The 18,817-nt window shown below is 35.1% G+C and overlaps 1 protein-coding gene across 1 annotated transcript in view; it reads right to left on the reverse strand.

The window, feature by feature from the left end:
- Positions 1 to 2,393: 2,393 nt before the first annotated feature.
- The window catches only part of LOC129433393 (N-acetyl-beta-glucosaminyl-glycoprotein 4-beta-N-acetylgalactosaminyltransferase 1), a 163,588-nt gene continuing 147,164 nt past the window's right edge, over positions 2,394 to 18,817 (reverse strand). The window contains exons 14-21 of the mRNA XM_073868892.1: positions 18,499 to 18,572; positions 14,578 to 15,790; positions 13,527 to 13,887; positions 13,236 to 13,384; positions 12,013 to 12,085; positions 9,156 to 9,309; positions 6,956 to 7,082; positions 2,394 to 3,846 (exon numbers count right to left, since the gene is read on the reverse strand). Of these exons, the coding sequence (XP_073724993.1) occupies positions 3,732 to 3,846; positions 6,956 to 7,082; positions 9,156 to 9,309; positions 12,013 to 12,085; positions 13,236 to 13,384; positions 13,527 to 13,887; positions 14,578 to 15,790; positions 18,499 to 18,572 (2,266 nt within the window). The 3' untranslated portion in view covers positions 2,394 to 3,731. The remainder of the gene's footprint in view (positions 3,847 to 6,955; positions 7,083 to 9,155; positions 9,310 to 12,012; positions 12,086 to 13,235; positions 13,385 to 13,526; positions 13,888 to 14,577; positions 15,791 to 18,498; positions 18,573 to 18,817) is intronic.

Here is an 18,817-nt window from a genome sequence, read left to right on the forward strand (position 1 = left end):
CCAAATTCTTGGACTTTTTTATCCTCCCACATAAAAATACTCACTATAAATTTTTGTCTTGACTATTGTGATGAGGTTTTGTCTCTTATGAAAAAGTTATAATAAACTATAGCAATAAGTTAAGTAATTTTAACTTGATAAGTTACAGCAACATTATTTATATATTATTTATATTCTTTTCATTTATATAGTTATATTTTATTGTCTTTCATTGTATAATTTAATTGTATTATTTAATTAAAAATAACAACATGCAAAACAAGGTTAGTATATCTTTTAACCACATATCTTCACATTTTTCCCAGTGTCTCCATCTTGGTTTTCTTCATGTCCAAAACTAACGATAAATTATAAAATGCTAAAATACATCTTTATATTAATAAAGTATTGTATTAAAATGAGTGTCTGAACCTATTACTGTCTTTATCTAATCTAAAGGAATTTACATTAATTGTTTTAGTCTGAGAGATAGTAGGCCTACACACTATTGTCTTATCTTGAGCTGTGTGTGTGCGTGTGTTTGTGATGATAAAACAGCCATTGTGTCGTCTTTGTTTGATTTTACGACACTATTATGATACTTTCGGTACCAGACATAACAGATAGTAATAGTGTATTAATAAGTAAATGTGAATACATATTATTACTACTTAGAAAGAAAGACAGAACTCAGACAGATGGGTGGGGCAAGTTTGTGCTCAATGTCAACATTACATAATCTAAGTCAAGTCAAACAACATTACACATGATCATATGTACTTTAAGAGTAAACCTTTGCTCTCAGTTACTCCCTATGATGAGTAAATATACAGTAAACCTAATGCATCACTGTTTGTTCATTCACATTACCATAGCACTGATCGAGATAATAGTGTAAGAGACAGACAACCCTGAACTGCAGTTGTAAATCCTACAGTCAGATTAAACATTAAAACCGTCTCGTGTATATTACTTTACTATACAGATAAGAAGTGGGTTTGATATAATGTATAAAACCTATAAAAGTGGAGTTTTTACTTATCTGGAGCATGCATGAGCCTTTACATTTGAAGTTGGTATTAAAGCGCCCTCTAGCGACGGAAATCTGTATGTGAACAATATTACACTGTATGTATTTGTCACATGCTGTGTAGGCATTTATTTGTTATAAAAATAAATTCCAAAAACACTAATAATACCTTGATTTATACACTGCAAAAAATGATTTTCAAGACAAAATTTCTTAGTATTTTTGTCTTGTTTTAAGTAAAATATCTAAAAATTCTTAAATTAAGATGCTTTTTCTTGAGGAGCAAAACGACCCAAGAAAATAAATCTAGATTTCAGACAAAAAATATTAAATTTAAGTGATTTTGTGCATAAAACAAGCAAATGAAATCTGCCAATGGGGTAAGCAAACATTTGAACATTTTTCTTAAACACTAAATTCAAGAAAAATTACCCCATTGGCAGATTTTTTTGCTTGTTTTGTGTGCAAAATCACCTAAATTTGATACTTTGGGACTAAAAACTAGACTTATTTTCTTGGGTCGTTTTGCTCAACAAGAAAAAGCATCTTAATTTAACAATTTTTAGATATTTTTACTGAAAAGAAAACAAAAATACTAAGAATTTTTTTCTTGAAAATCATTTTTTGAAAAATTTTTTATAGTATTTTTGTCTTGTTTTCAGTAAAAATGTCTAGAAAAATTCTTAAATTAAGATGCTTTTTCTTGATGAGCAAAACGACCTAAGAAAATAAGTCTAGTTTTTAGACAAAAATATAAAATGTAAGTGATTTTGTGCATAAGACAATCTGCAATTGGGGAAAGCAAATTTTTATGCTTTCCCCATTGGCAGATTTTTTTGGCTCGTTTTATGCACAAAATCACTTAAATTTGATATTTTTGGTCTGAAATCTAGACTTATTTTCTTGGGTCATTTTGCTCATCAAGAAAAAGCATCTTAATTTAAGAATTCTAGATATTTTTGAAAACAAGACAAAAATACTAAGAAGTTATTTTCTTGAAAATCATTTTTTGGATTTTTTTTATAGTATTTTTGTCTTGTTTTCAGTAAAAATATCTAAAAATTCTTAAATGAAGATGCTTTTTCTTGATGAGCAAAATGACTCAAGAAAATTAGTCTATTTTTTAGACCAAAAATATCAAATTTATTTTGTGCAAACAATAAAAAAAAAAAATCTGGTAAGAATTTTTTTCTCGTTTTTTTTCTCGTTTCAATTTTCAAGATTTTTTGCTAAGAATTGTTAGATGTTTTTACTGAAAACAAGACAAGAATACTTGGAATTTTTTTTCTTGAAAATAATTTTTTGCAGTGTTGGTGTTTTAATATATATATATATTTCTTTTTTTATTGATCAACATATGTAATAAAGTATATAAAGTCAGTGAGATGCTTCAGGTTTAAACTTTATTCTTTTCAGAAAAAGTTAAAAGAAAAAAAATTATATATAGGTAACGAAAACATTCTGAAAAATTTCTACACAACAATTTCACAGAAATTACCTTGTAATGCAGATCCCTGTATTAATGTATTTATATCCTGTTCTTGGTTTATTTTAAATAGGCAGTCTGACCAAAAAAGGGAAAGGGAAAAGATCCTTTCAAATCACTTTCAAAATCACAAAAGTTGGGCCGACAACTCTCTGCATTTCTGATATGAAATCAAAAACACCACAGAATTGTAATACATCAGTTTGTAAACACATTAAAAGATGTTATTAGCTTGTTTGTGTGATACAGCAGAAAAAAACACCTGAGCTGCCCGTGTCAGTGTATAACCGTGTCAAGTCTACTTATTTAAAAAAATGAAATTAGGAAAAGTGCATTAAATGAAACTAAAAGGACCAAATAATAATAATAATAATAATAGCCAGATTCTAATGATTTGTTGTTGTTTTAAAAGGGACTTTCAGACTACTATAGACCGTTCTTACTTCCTAACCCTGTAAAGAGGACTGTCCTGTTAAAAACATCAAAGAAAGGCACACAGCTTTGGGACAACATCTTTTCCTACAGTTCAAGTCTATAAAAATGGATACTGCAAATAAGTCCAGACTTAAAACAGCCATCCGAGTCTCGCCGTCATCTGGCTTAGCATCAGATTTCTTTTGCATTAAAACTTTATTCAAATCCATCCGTGATGAAGTAAAGCAGCAGCTCTCGACAGCAGACACAGACAAATACGAAGACGTACAGCTTTAATTTCGTTACTCTGCAGGCCGTTCTGGGTCTAGTCGTGTACAGCTGTGAATCAGCAGGACTTTTGAGAGGCCACGCCCACTTCCTCCAAAATCAATATCTTTCACAGCAGGAGTCACCGTATATCAGTTCAATTCGGCGGTATGTCTGAACCATAAGTGACGTTTACAGTAATATTTCAGCAAAGTGTGACACCTCAAGTGCAAACCATATATACGCCATCCAAAGTGCCTGAGTCGCTAACGTCGAGTAAATTTCCCCCAGCACCATTCCAGTAATATCTTCATTTCCAGTGAACAATAGGAATTCCTCACCTAATGGACCCAATAGTGAAATACATACAGTACAAATCCAAAGTCTCTTAATCCGCCTTTTAGTTTGGACAGCAGCTTTCTGACATTAAATCAACCGGATGTCTTCTTTTAAGATGTGGAGCTCACATTAAGGAGCCCCCAAGACACGACGGTGTGGCCCTTAAAGGTGCCTGTTGTTGGCAATGAGCCGAGTTTGTATGAAGTGCATGAAGTTTTATCCTTTAGGAGTTTTGCTGGACTGTGAGTTCCACATGCCTCTCTTTGAATGATAATAGTGAAAGAAGTTTCTCAGTCTTAACCGCTCCACCTCCAAACCGTTCTGTAGTACTCTGAAATAAAACGAAAAGAGATAGATTAAAGCAACTTTATCAGTAAAAAATAAACGAAAATCAGTAAATGCATAAAGAAATCTGTCTCCTTATCAAACCCCGATTCACAACGGTAACCATACTGATATCTCAGGCTATGTTTACATTAATGCGTTTATCCTTTAAAACGCTTTACTTTTGCTACGTTTACGCCTTTCATCTACACTACATCACCGTTTTCGACAGTGATTCGTTCGCAAACGCTGCAGACCCTGTTTTAGTTTGAGAACTCAGACATTGCGCTGAGTGTAAATGAACGTAGACGGAGTCTTATGTAAACGAACAGCTGATGTTAACGTGACCCCGCATAATTTTCAAAGTAAAAATTCTTTTATTCAGGTAAATTGGTTTTGCCAAAAATAGTAAACATCTACCAACCAGCTATAATAAACGCTATATCGAATTGTTTTAACATGTATCCTTATAGATATTGCTGTTTTATATTTATGTTTACGTATTGTTGGGTTTGAATATTGTTGTGATGTCGTTAATGTTTTGTTTAAATTTAGTTAGCTTATTATGAAAGATAGACTGTAATTTTAAACGCCATATAGGGTGTTGTAAAGGCCAATATGAAGGGAGAATTGTAATGGGTCAGACATTATTTCCGAGTTTAATTTAAGTTTTGTTTGCTACTTTAAAATAAATTTCGTTTCATATAATTTGTCTCTTAATTTGAATCGATGTTTTGTTGATAAGTTTTGTGAATATAAATTAATAAAAACAATATTGTTGTAATGTTGTTTATGTTTTGTTTAAATTTAGTTAGCTTATTACGAAAGATAGACTGTAATTTTAAACGCCATATAGGGTGTTGTAAAGGCCAATATGAAGGGAGAATTGTAATGGGTCAGACATTATTTTCGAGTTTAATTTAAGTTTTGTTTTCTACTTTAAAATTAATTTCGTTTCAGATAATTTGTCTCTTAATTTTAATCGATGTTTTGTTGATAAGTTTTGTGAATATAAATTAATAAAAACAATATTGTTGTAATGTTGTTCATGTTTTGTTTAAATTTAGTTAGCTTATTACGAAAGATAGACTGTAATTTGTAACGCCATATAGGGCGTTGTAAAGGCCAATATGAAGGGAGAATTGTAATGGGTCAGACATTATTTTCGAGTTTAATTTAAGTTTTGTGTATACTTTAAAATGAATTTCGTTTCATATAATTTGTCTCTTAATTTTAATCGATGTTTTGTTGATAAGTTTTGTGAATATAAATTAATAAAAACAATATTGTTGTAATGTTGTTTATGTTTTGTTTATGTTTTGTTTAAATTTAGTTAGCTTATTACGAAAGATAGACTGTAATTTTAAACGCCATATAGGGCATTGTAAAGGCCAATATTAAGGGATCGCAATGGGTCAGAAATTATTTTCGAGTTTAATTTAAGTTTTGTTTTCTACTTTAAAATTAATTTCGTTTCAGATAATTTGTCTCTTAATTTTAATCGATGTTTTGTTGATAAGTTTTGTGAATATAAATTAATAAAAACAATATTGTTGTAATGTGTTTATGTTTTGTTTAAATTTAGTTAGCTTATTACGAAAGATAGACTGTAATTTTAAATGCCATATAGGGCATTGTAAAGGCCAATATTAAGGGATCGTAATGGGTCAGACATTATTTTCGAGTTTAATTTAAGTTTTGTTTTCTACTTTAAAATTAATTTCGTTTCAGATAATTAGTCTCTTAATTTTAATCGATGTTTTGTTGATAAGTTTTGTGAATATAATTTAATAAAAACAATAAACTCAACAACGTCATTATTATTTAATGCTCGTTTAGCCGCTTGCGCTTTTAGCTATTTGTGTGTTGCTAGCGGAGGACGTGCACGGACCTCGCACACTTTTAAAAATTAATGCAATAAGCCTTTCTGTAGGCTAAAGCTATACTTCACCTCTTTGTTTGATTGAAGTTTGCATTTGCTGAAATTTATTTTTGCTTCAAGTTCTTTAGTACTGTTCACTTGAATGCTTTCTTTTTAAATCATAAAGACCTTTCTGTTTAGTTATAAAATCAAAATTAACCTATTAATCATATTAATATGTTGTAGGGGGGAGCTAGAACAGTATAAGACTTTCCCAAACACATTTTTATATGTTCAAAAATAGTGTCTGTTGTAGTTGCCACCAAAGGACCCAGGTATGATTTTGTCAATATCGCACACCCCTAGGCTGCATAAATGCGCAAAGGTAAGCTATTATTAGAGTAATATGTTATTTTACACTTTTATGCACATGCCCAGTTACGTGATTGGTCATGTTTCATGCGTTTATGGTGGTTTATAGTGTGGATGAAGATTCTTTTTAAAATGCCAGTATAAACGAGGATCGTTTTTAGCCAAAATACATTACATGGGTCAAAATGATTGATTATATAATTTATGCAGATTTTTTTTAGGATATTATGTAAAGATCACATTTAATGAAGATATTTCCTAAAGTAAATATATCAAAATTGTATTTGTGGTGCAGCAAAATCGCAAACAAACTTTGCCAGAAACTCATCAAGAGACTTTACTCTTTGGGGATTTCACATTCAATTTAGGTTTAAATGTAAAAGTTTACAATTTTCCTGTTCAGTCCAAAACGTCATTACAGCGTAAGCTAGTAGCGAGCACTAAAACAAAATGTGGTCCAGGGCCATAGATATCAATATTTGGTGGTTTAAATATCCATGCAAAGTCTCTGTTAAATTTGTTAAGCTTTTTTTTTAAATTCTTTTTCAAAGGTAAGTAAGTGCACATTTCAGAATTGTCACACCCAAATGTCATGTCTATAAGGTTTTTTTCTTCCACAATTTTATGTTTCAAACAGAGATGCAAAAGTTACTGATTTACTTTATTCTTACCTGTTGTGTGTTGCCTAAAAATGTAATGTATTGTCCAGTTGAAAAGTTTGTATACGCAGACATTTGATAATAACACATTTTAGTGTTGCAATGGCAATGCAACAACACCGTGAAACTGTGATATTTTTGCTTAAGGTTATCATACTGCCAAAAACATGACACCCGAATACTTCAAAACAAAGCATGCATACTCAGGTTTAACCCTTGTGTACCTGTCCAGCAGTTCCCAGTCTTCTCCGCCCCAGCGGTCTTTAAACTCCTCTGTGTTCATTCCACCAATCTTATCAAAATCTGACTTGTAAATACCAAACAGCCCGAATCCGTTCACCTCCCAGTAACCTACAGTGATAGAGAGATGTATTTCATTAGTACAACGTCATAAAGAGAAATACGCCTATTAAGGTCACTTCTTGATTTTTCTTCATGTTGTTTTTTATATTACACACATCAATTAAAAAAAGTTTTTAATAAATTATTTTATTTAATATTACATATAATATCACATTTTAAACATTTAAGCATACATCTTCAGAATTGATTTTAAATATCATGAATAAAATATAGGCTAATTAACTCTTTGACGAGTTATCTCAAATAAAAAAAAACATTTCCCTGCCAATGTCGCTTTCCTGACATGTTTTTTGGTAATCTGTAATTCCGCTTTTATACACTAGATGGCCAATTTATAAAAAACTGAAGCTAAAATAAATTTTTTAACATTTAAAACTCTGTGTATGTTTTGAAAATCATTCTGAATCTGATCTCTAACAAAATTCCTTTACAAAAATGCAATAATTTTAGCTTTTTGCACGAAAAATGCTGGCGACCAACTTTAAAAAAAGGCTGGCGTGGAATGAGTACAAAGGGGGTTTATTTTTGCACTTAAATATACACTTGTATATATATATATATATATATATATATATATATATATATATATATATATATATATATATATATATATATATATATATATATATATATATATATATATATATATATATATATATATATATATATACACTCTCATTTTATTGACCAGGGGCGGAGTGGGACCAAAAAATCTACCGGGAAATTTCGTATACCACCGGCCCTCCGTGGTAAAAAAATGTCTCGTAGCCTATTTGTAGTAAAACTACACTCTAAAAACAAACGGTGCTATATAGCACCAAAAGTGGTTCTTTGCTCGTAATCCTAGAAGAACCGTTTTTAGTGCCATATAGCACCGGTGAAGCACCAGTGAAGCACCTGTGTAGAACCATATAGTGCTTTGTAGAACCATATGTGGTGCTATAGTGGTGCTATATGGCCCCTATATGGTTCTACACAGGTGCTTCACTGGTGCTTCACCTGTGCTATATGGCACTAAAAACGGTTCTTCTATGATTACGATCCAAAGCAACAGTTTTGGTGCTATATAGAACCGTTTGTTTTTTTAGAGTGTAGGGTAATACAAATCGTAATCAATTTGCCCAAAAAAAATAATAATAATAATTTTCATAATATTAATAAAATCATTAAATCATGGCTAATTTTCCTAAATGAGTAACTATACAAAATTATACCTGTTTGAAAGACGGAGTTGCGCACCTCAATCAGCTATTACATAACAGAGCGAGACCAGAGATGAACGTGCTCATAAACGTGAGTAATATGGAATAATTTGTGCATCTTTAAATAGCTGTAAGAATATTTCCTTTAAATATCATTTTTGTCATATAAAGTTTTGAGAGATAATAATGTTTTTTCCACGGTTATTGCTTATTTATTTTAACGTGTTTGGCGCATTACCTCAGAGATTATTTTAGAAATATTGCTTTTTTCCGGCTAATAATAATACAATTTACATTCCAATCCTGCTTCCTTGTCTTTTTATTCATTTCATTATGCTGTAATGTTAATTTATATGTGGATATTTAATGGCATATGAGACGTTCATTGCCGTTATATTATCTCGTCTAATATTCAAATCATATCCGGAATAATGTGTGCATCTAGAATACAGTTTATTTGAAAATAATTTTTGTCAAAGTTTTGAGAAATAATAATGTTGTGAGGATATTTATATATTTCAGTTGAATACTCTCGTCTACTAATATGGAAATCTAATAGAAATCTAATAGTAGGAAATATAAAATGTGATACTGCAAAGTTACCCTTCTAAATTTTATTTATTATATATAGCCATATGGAGATAAACCTTTGCAAATGTGCTTATTTTATCCATTCAAGTACTGACCACCAGGCTAGAGATTTTAAACATCCTTAATCCACACTTTCTATCAAATAGTCTCCGCTTGATGGATCAATCCGACCGCGAATGTACTGAAATAAACAGGCATTCGACGATTTTTTGGCCAGGTCACACTTGTGAAAGTTTTTTTTAACCTTGTGTGTGTGTGTGTGTATTACCATCAGGCTCATATGGTGAACTTCCACAGCCCAGTCTCATGACTATAGGAGCAAAAGCCAGTTTCCCCTCGACACAGTGTTTCCTGACGCTCTCCAGAATGTTCAAAGGAAAATGAATGTGCAGGTCACACAAAAACACTATACTGTGACGGTCCTGTAAGTAAAATTAAACACCACGCACATGTAAGCTTACAAAATAACTGTGGAGCTTTTCCAAATCTCAGCCAGTTGGCTGGCAAGGTCAAAGGTTTGATTCCCAGAAAATGCACATACTAATAAAAAGTCTAAATGTATTTCAAGTCAATAATGTAAAGCTTCTGTCCCCCAACTTGTACAGCATAGCAACACAAAGGCCATAGGTTTATTTTATACTAAGAAAAATACACTGAAGCAAATAAAATGATCTACCCAATGCATAAAGCTAATGTAAATATTACTGATCCAAAGCATTATGCTTATCTAACGTAAGAATCACCTGAGGATCCTTATAAACAGATTAAACCTCATCTTTCCTACAGGGTTTCTTCTCTGATAATCAGCCTTATTGTGTTGAGGTTTAAAGTTAAATCCTTGCATGGAAAACTGGGTCACTGGTGCTGTAACAACGTATGGGAATCGCTGTAATGATAAATGTCTTTGTACTAAAACCATTTGTCAAACTCATAATTACAAATTACAGAAGAGCACAATACATTCAGTTTAAACAGCGACTATCTGCGCTGGTATATAGAGCTGTGAGCGTAGAAATGAAGTCATTTTCAGTGCAAACAATGAGTGTAAATGAGTTTTATTATATGCATCCATTATGCACCTGATTATTACTATTATATAATTATGTGCATCTCATTTGCATAATCCATTTAGTTAGCACTAAAACAATGCTGATGTGGGCATAAAAATAAAATCATTAGGCATCATTTAGTTCTTTCTAAATATCTTCTTATGAACATTTATATTTGTTTGATTTCCAGAAAGTTGTGTCTAAATAGTTTTATCTAAAGTTAAGCATTTTGCAGCCATTTATATTGAAAGTGACTAACAGTGGATCGAAGTCAGACATCAGTATATGGGTCAATAATAAAACAAGCTCATAAAAACACATATATATTTTTTTTAAATCAATGTGTTTAAAAAGTGTTGATTGTTAAACAACATGAATTTTAATTATTTTCTTCACAATATCTTTGAAATCCTCATTTAAAGAAATGTCAGGTGGTACAACTATTGTGCATTTCCCAGATAAGTTTTAATGCGCTCCTGTATCATGCTGATAGCATGATGGTTTATTTAATAGTATCATTTAGTGTTGTAGTCAAGACCACCTAAACCGAGACCAAGTCATGACCAAGACAGGCCGAGACCGAGACAAGACCAAGACTTTAAAGGGTCGAGACCAAGTCAAGACCAAGACCATTGCAAGTCACTGCATTAAAACACTTATGATAAAATGTGGAATATGCATATGATTAGACACTTCTTGTCTGTCTCTGTGTGTGTGTGTGTGTGTGTGTGTGTGTGTGTGTGTGTGTGTGTGTGTGTGTGCGTGCGTGCGTGCGTGCGTGTGTGTGTGTGTGTATGCCATCAGAGAAGTTGATAAAATAATCAAAGGCATTGCAGATATGTGTGAATTTATCTTTGTCTATAAGCAAATAAATAATAAAAGTTTTTAGTAATAACATTAGAAAAATTGTCATTGGGAGAAACTTAAACAATGCTTAAAAAATGCCAACATCATATGCCAAACCTGAATAAACTGCATAAAATGTATGATAAAAAATAAATTTGTGATGTGCTATAAGTTGTGGTCTTGACCGGTCTTGAAATAAAATTCCGAGTCCTCTTTGTCTGAGACCGAGACGAGACCGAGTAAAAATGCGGTCGATTCCAAGACTTTACAAATAAACTTTACAATAAAACTAACTTTTGACTATAAAAGTATAAATTTAAGAGCAATAATTAAAAAAAGAGTATAATAGCAATTATAGACAGCCTTAGCTTGAATAAAAAAGCTAAATAAGCTAAATTATTAGGTAATTAAATTATTTATCTTAATATTTTTATTTCTTAGGGGGATTCATAGCAGTCGACCCTTTCTTTCTGGTTGCACCACCTGACATCTGCAATGAATTTACATTTAATAGACTTCTGCTTGGATGATGGTATAAGATTTTGCCTGCAATATCAAATTCATAAATATACTTTTCAAACACAAAGAGTGTTTGATAAAATAGCATTTTTCTAGTTTTACATTGGCTGTACCACCTGACACAGAAGGTGTACCAGCTTACCCATTACATTTAAGTAGCTATTTGTCATTTCAGTATTTGAGAAATTTACAAACTTCATTCAGCCATAAAGACCACCTGGCGTTCAATGGATGATGTGATATCATGTTTACGGTTTATACTTGTTATCTTGTTACCCATGATTGCGGTTGTACTACCTTGATATTGAAGAACATACAAATTGTTGGACAAAAACTACTGATATTCCTGAATATCACTTTATCACTTGCCTTAAACTGCTAATTTATACGGACAATGCCCCACATGCCATTTTACAAGTTTGAGATACCAAAACAAAAAATTTACTATTAAAAAATACTGAAAATGTATTTAAAATAAATAGGTTTTATAGAATAAAGTGGCACATGTCATAAATGTTTCATTTTTTATAGCACATAATGCCTCTGGACACCAAAATATGCATGTTGTCATTGACGCATATGAATTACCTGGGAAATGCATTGCTCAAGTAAAACGCATTACTTTGGCATTCTTAGTACCATCAATCTATCAGTTGAAGTGTAATACATCAAATAATCTGGAAAACATAACTAGCACAAGTGTTTTTGTACCTCTATGGTGTCCACACCGATCTGTAACCCCGCAGAACGTTCAAAGTTTCCCTCTCTTTTTAAATACTCGTATCTGTTGCAAAAACACAGGACTTTTATTTAAAACAAATCTTCAAGACAATCCAAAGATAAAGATTATACATTTCAAAATCTTAATGTAAAGAAAAAGAAACAAATTCAACACCAGCAACATGCTTTTATATTTATATATTATACAAACCTATATAAACATCAGCAACACTTTACAATAAAGTTGCATTTGTTAAAATTTGTTAATGCATTAGCTAACATAAACTAACAATGAGCAATATAGTTGCTCATCATTTATTAATCTTTGTTCATCAGTCCTTCCAGAAAATAGTTTTTTTGTGATTGTAGCGGGCAAAAATCCTTGATCTTGATCTTTTTTTTTAAATGCGATGGAATATGCAAGATATTTATGTGATGAAATTGCGGGAACTCGGAAAAATTGCGGGAACTTGCAAAAACTGCGAGAACTTTTCGTTGATGTTCACGTCGCGTAATTACGTCACTTCATAACGTTCCAATGGCAACAGGGGACGGCTGCACTTGTGTGAAGTAAATGCAACATTTTTCAACTTTCTGCTAAGATTTATATGACTTTTTGCTACGAAAATGCGGGGATTATGAAATCATGCAAGCCCTGCATATTTTGCGCACAGAAATTTATGCTGCGAAATTGTGGCGTTTAAAAAAAATTGTCCGCCGCATAAATATGCGGACTTTGGCTGATTATGCATTGAATCATGCGATTGCATAATCATGTTTTCTGGAGGGACTGGTTAATGTTAGTTTATGTCAAAATGATGGTTCATGTCAATTCATAGTGCATTAACTAATGTTAACAGTTTATAAATGTTTTATTAAATGCATAAACTAAGGTTAATAAATGCTGTAGATGTATTGTTCATAGTTAGTTAATTTTAGCTAATGCATTAACTAATGTAAACAAATACAACTAATGTAAGCACACGGTCGAATGCAAAGCCTTGCAAAGCAGTTTGAGTCCTACCTATACACAGACGTTTGATGCATGTACATTGCGTGCACACTATTTCAATGACAAAATTTGCGTCACATGCACTGTAAGTGCATCCTCATGTATGCGTAAATACTGAACTATACTTCTAGCTTTATTGTAAAGTGTTACCTATAAATCTAATAATCTATATTAATTATTATGTATAAATGGAGGTGTGTACCGGGGAACAGAGCTCTCTCTAAGTGCCTGTTCCACATCCATGTCTTCACTCTGGAAATCCACGATGATGATGTTGAAATTTTTGTCCTTGGTCTCACGGTGTAGGAGCTCCATGTCTGAAATGAACTGCTGAACCCATCTGGCTTGGTTCTTAACTAGACGAAACATATGGACAAATAAGTCAATGTAACGTCAGGTAGCATCCTGGGTTGGTTGTCAAAAAAATTGGCCAAAAACATGCCCATCTTTACTTGTGTTTACTTTTGGACATATCAGCCGACATCATTAACCACTTAACTGGCACTACAAAATGTACCATGACGTCTTTTTTCCACTGTAGCATCACTGGCTGGCAAAGCAGGGGTTTGGCATACACTGTACCCCACTGTGGAGTGGCGTGAGCCCCTTGGGTGGGCGTATGAGAGGGCGTAGGTGAGCTGGGGACCGGGGCGGAAGGGGATGATGCAGTCGCCCCCTCCATGTTCTCCAGACTGTCTTTCACCCGCCCGCGGTGCATCAGCATGTAGATGTACTCGGACAAACGGACCACTTTACGACCTCTCTCCATCAGCTCCAGCTCAATGAGGTAACGGTTACCGCGAGCGGAGTCACGTCGCTTCTCTACGTTTATGATCCGGAGGAGAGTGTAGATCCTGCGAAAAGCGAGAATAAAAACGTGACTGGTACGCAGAGCGAGAATCGAGCGAAACATTTCACATAAATACTTTGAGGAAAAATAAACTACAGATGAACGTACAACAAAGCTAATAGTGAAAATAAACATTGTGTGGATACCGGTATTTGGTCGGTATATTGCGATATATTTCGCAGCTAACTTAAAGGGACACAAGGCAGCATTTTTATGTTAATAAATCATCTTCGTAAGTCGGTATATGGTTAAATGACTCATTACCGGACGAATGAAGTCTCTCTTACCCGCCCCTACCGTCTGTAGGAAGAATACCCCACTTGCAACTTCGCTGTATCCGACCCGGTGTCCTTCAGTCTTGCAAAGTCTCAGATATCGCGAGAAGCAGTATCACTTTACAGCAAACAACACAGAGGCAGGCGAGCTAAACACGGCTAGCGATTGTTGGGGAAGAAGCATCGAAAACCCTTGACGGAAGGGAAACCTAACTGGATTGGAAATAAGCTGATAAACTTGGTTCCGAGGGGGGAGGGACAACAGTTCGTTTTTACGAAAGCATTTACTTTCAGACACTAGGGGGAGCTCGTAGAGAAATATTACGCAGACTTGCCTGGTTTCCCTTTAAGTGCTCGGCTCTTTCAATACAAAGCAACAATCGAACAAGAAAACGTGCACAGAAAAACGCGCTTCTCACCCTCCAGTGCGTTCGTTGAGTTTCTCCATGTATTGCGCTAAAACGTCCACTACTTCATTTTCGGGTAACTGCAGGTTTCCCGACACGTTGCACCGTAGATCATTCCAATCCGAGCGTAGGGTCTCAAAGTCCATGCTGTTGACGGAAAACGTCCTTTGCCAATTAATGGCCTCCTCCGCCCACCCCGGGCGTGGCTCTACATCCTCGTAGCTGTACTCCGACAGGCCTCCCTCCTCGTCCCGTTCCTGATCCGTCTCTGGATGCTGCTGCTGGGACTCCGTGATCTCGGACGTGTGCAAGTAGGAAGTGACGCGAAGAGGCTCGGTCGGAAGAACGTTCGAGGAGGAATTACCGGGTGGTGGGGTTGGGGTAGGAGGTGCTTGAGGGGTTGTAATGACCCTTGAAGGATGATTTCGTTTCTCCAGGACACCTCGAATCTTTTTATCGAATCGACTCGGCACAGAGTTTTCTGCTGGTCTGCTGATGTTGGTGCCTACTGGAGGAACTTTGTTTTCCCGAGCAAATATCTGGGATGCACGCAGAGCTCCTTTGCTGAGTTTTGGTTTAGCACTGAGGTTCACCAGTTTTGTAGTTTTGCCATTCTGGTACAAGAAGACACCGGGAAAGACCTCTTTGGGTTGGCGTGAAATGGGACTTTGCTTCTCCTTAGCCGGACGAGGTCTGGTAATATAGATCTTATTGTCCTCCTTCTTACGCTCCTTGTTGGTGTGGCTGTTCGTACCTTGGGAACGAACAGTATGGGCGGGATTGCCAAGGATTTGCTTAGCACGGCTATTGAGGGCCACCAAAGAGGATTTTTGTGGAAACAACAAAGCCGAGCGGCTTATTTTGGGTGAACGGTCTTGTGAGTCCTGAAGGTCTTTTTGAATCCAGGTGAGGGAGCGACCTCGTACCGCATTTTCACTTTTTGTCGACCCTGTCTTAGCTTGCTGGTCAAGAGCTTCTTCATCTAAATTATTTGGTTGAGCATCGCCCACCTGACTATCTTTCGTGTAAAAGCGTCTTTGCTCTCTCCTCACAGCTCGACTGTGCAAATCTACGTCGTCTTTTTCTGGCATTGTGGGAACTGACTTGTGGGAGGGACTTAAGGTGTGACTTGATTGGCTGGGAGGGGAAATCTTCTTTGTGGACTGGGTGCCAACAACTTGTGCTTCATCATCTGGCTCCACCCCTTCTTCTTCTTCAAGAAAATCTACAAAATACCACACACATATAAAATTCATACCACATTCATAAAAAATGTGGGGTCTGACTAGTATTTTGAACAATAACAGATAGATCTGAGTGAGTGGTATACACCCACCTAAAGGATTATTAGGAACACCTATTCAATTTCTCATTAGTGCAATGGTGTGGGGGATGTTTTCTTGGCACACTTTAGGCCCTTTAGTGCCAAGTGGGCATCGTTTTAATGCCACGGCTTACCCGAGCATTGTTTTTGACGATGTCCATCCCTTTATGACCACCATGTACCCATCCTCTGATGGCTACTTCCAGCAGGATAATACACAATGTAACAAAGCTCGAATCATTTCAAATTGGTTTCTTGAACATGACAATGAGTTCACTGTTCTAAAATGGCTCCCACAATCACCAGATCTCAACCCAATAGAGCATCTTTGGGATGTGGTGGAACGGGAGCTTCGTGCCCTGGATGTGCATCCCACAAATCTCCATTAACTGCAAGATGTTATCCTATTAATATGGGCCAACATTTCAAAAGAATGCTTTCAGCACCTTGTTGAATCAATGCTACGTAGAATTAAGGCAGTCTGAAGGCGAAAGGGGGTCAAACACAGTATTAGTATGGTGTTCCTAATAATCCTTTAGGCGAGTGTATGTATATTTTTTCAGATCAGTTGTATTCGATTTTCAATTTTGTGATTGGCTTGATTGCTCTTTCACTTCACTCTCGATGCAAGTACATCTTTAAGTTTGTTTAATTTGTGTGTGTGTGTGTGTGTGTGTGTGTGTGTGTGTTATTTATTTATTAGGGGTCAAGCCCCCAGAATGGGCTATTGTATCTGTTAGTTTTCTTTTTCTTTTTCTTCCTCCGCCATTGCGGTCTATGGCAGCCTATAGAACCGTACGTAGGAAAGTTATGAAATTTTGCACACTGATAGAGGACTGTCCAAAACGTCTCCACAGCAAATTTGAAGTCTGTATCTCTAACCCGCTAGCGCCACCAACAGTCCAAATTTGCACTTATGTATTTGCTTATAACTTCTGACCCCTAAGTCCTAAACACTAAATTCTTGTTTCCTCTGATTCCTTGGCTCAAGACGATTCGATTGAACCATATGACGTAATTTTCCGTCATGAAAAATTTTCTGCCATTTTGATTTATTCATAAAACCTACTTTTGCGAACTTGTCCTAGAGCTTTTGCCCAATTGCCACGAAAAACGGTATGTAGCATCTACAGACCCTCACGGCAAAAAGTTATGGAATTCATTTCAATTCGTCAATCCGTTTCCGTAAACCGCGTCAACGAATTTTATGTAGACCGCAAAAAAACGGATTTGAGGATGTATCTTCGGCAAACTTAGGCCTATTGACACGACACTTGGTACTTCTGATGCCAGTGAGGAACTCAGGGTGCTTGCACAGTTTCGTCGCAGCGCCACCTAGTGGCCAGAGAAAGGTTTTATACACCTATAACTTTGGCTTCGATTGACGTATTTTCACGGGACTTGTTTCTTTGGAGTTCTGAATAGTTGCCGAGTCCAACGATACCAAACATGCCAGAATCCGCCTTACGGTTAGCCCTGCGCAGCAAAATAGCGCTTAAGTAACACGCGTGAATATCTCCGCGAACGTTTTTCCGATCGACTCGAAAACACCATAAGAAGAAACTAACCTTACCTTCTGAACAAAAAGTTCTATTGGCGTTATATTCAAATTTTAATCAGAAATGGTCGAAAATTGCAAAAAAACGAAAAATTACCTTCAAATTTTGTGTTTTTTACACTTAAATGGTTGTAACTTTGTAAAGAAAATATATTTTTTCACCAGATTTGATACGCTGATGCATGAGCACATTCTGAGGCTACACAAAAAAATGTTATGCTTTCACCACTAGATGGCCTTATAATTGAACAAAACCTTTGATAACAAGCCAGCCCTATGGTCATACAACTGTTTCTTCACTAAACTAAAGTGTATAGACATAAAACTAGCTAGATGTAACACAATCATGACCTGATGTTGCATGCACAATTTTGTCATTGCGCCACCTACTGGTTTTGAGATAGAATATGTTATTTTTGACTAAAACTACTGCAACAACACATCTAAAACCATGAGTCATAATGGATTTTTCTTTTCATGGCTTTGACTATGATCACTGGTGGTTGCCAATTCACTCCCTAGCAACCATTGAGAATACCTTATTAACTGTTTTTGCAAAAGCTATATCTCTGCATCAGAACATTGTAGAGACACGGGGATGGGCTCTTTTGCCTAATTAAACTTGTTATAACATGATGTGACCCATGTTTTGCCACTGCAAACACCACTCACATGTCCTTCAGTGCTCTAATGTTCCATGATTGTCAATAACAGAAGGACGATTGCAGTACACAAAAACTTTTTTGTTTTTTCATCTAAAATTATTAGGTCTACCTAGGTTCTTCAATCTGCTTATCCAATCTCAATTTTACATCCTTTTGTGCCCTTTTTGGCTTGCAGCTATATTTTATTTTGATGTTGTACTATTACTCTGGGTGTAAATAGCCCTCATCCCCATGAAAATAAACACAATTTAATTTCTGGCTCCAACCCAAAGCCATTATCTCCTGATGAATACGTCTGTGATGTTTCAATAAAGTATCTCGTGAGTGAACAGTGCACTAATGAAGTGTTATTTCTCCTCTGGATCACTGATCACAAACACACACACCATCCGGATTGGGGAAGAAGAAAGGCCTGTCGTCCTCTTCCTCATCCATCTTCATGTATTTATAGAAGCCAAACCTGTCAAAGAAAGAGAGAGAGAGAGACAGAGAGAGAATTAGAGAACTTCTCCACCATCAATCCTTTTTAAATCCAGCAACCATAAGTAATTGAGGGTATCCATATGATTAAAACACCTCTATTATGGGTTAAACACTCAAAAAATTAATTTTTTTAACTTCTCGTCTTGCACTAGCCGTGTGATGCCAGCGCGACCTTACGTATTACGTAATCATGTCGAACGGTCACACATGACGTATGCGAAA

This window comes from Misgurnus anguillicaudatus, chromosome 6 (assembly GCF_027580225.2).
Source record: "Misgurnus anguillicaudatus chromosome 6, ASM2758022v2, whole genome shotgun sequence".
NCBI lineage: Eukaryota > Metazoa > Chordata > Actinopteri > Cypriniformes > Cobitidae > Misgurnus > Misgurnus anguillicaudatus.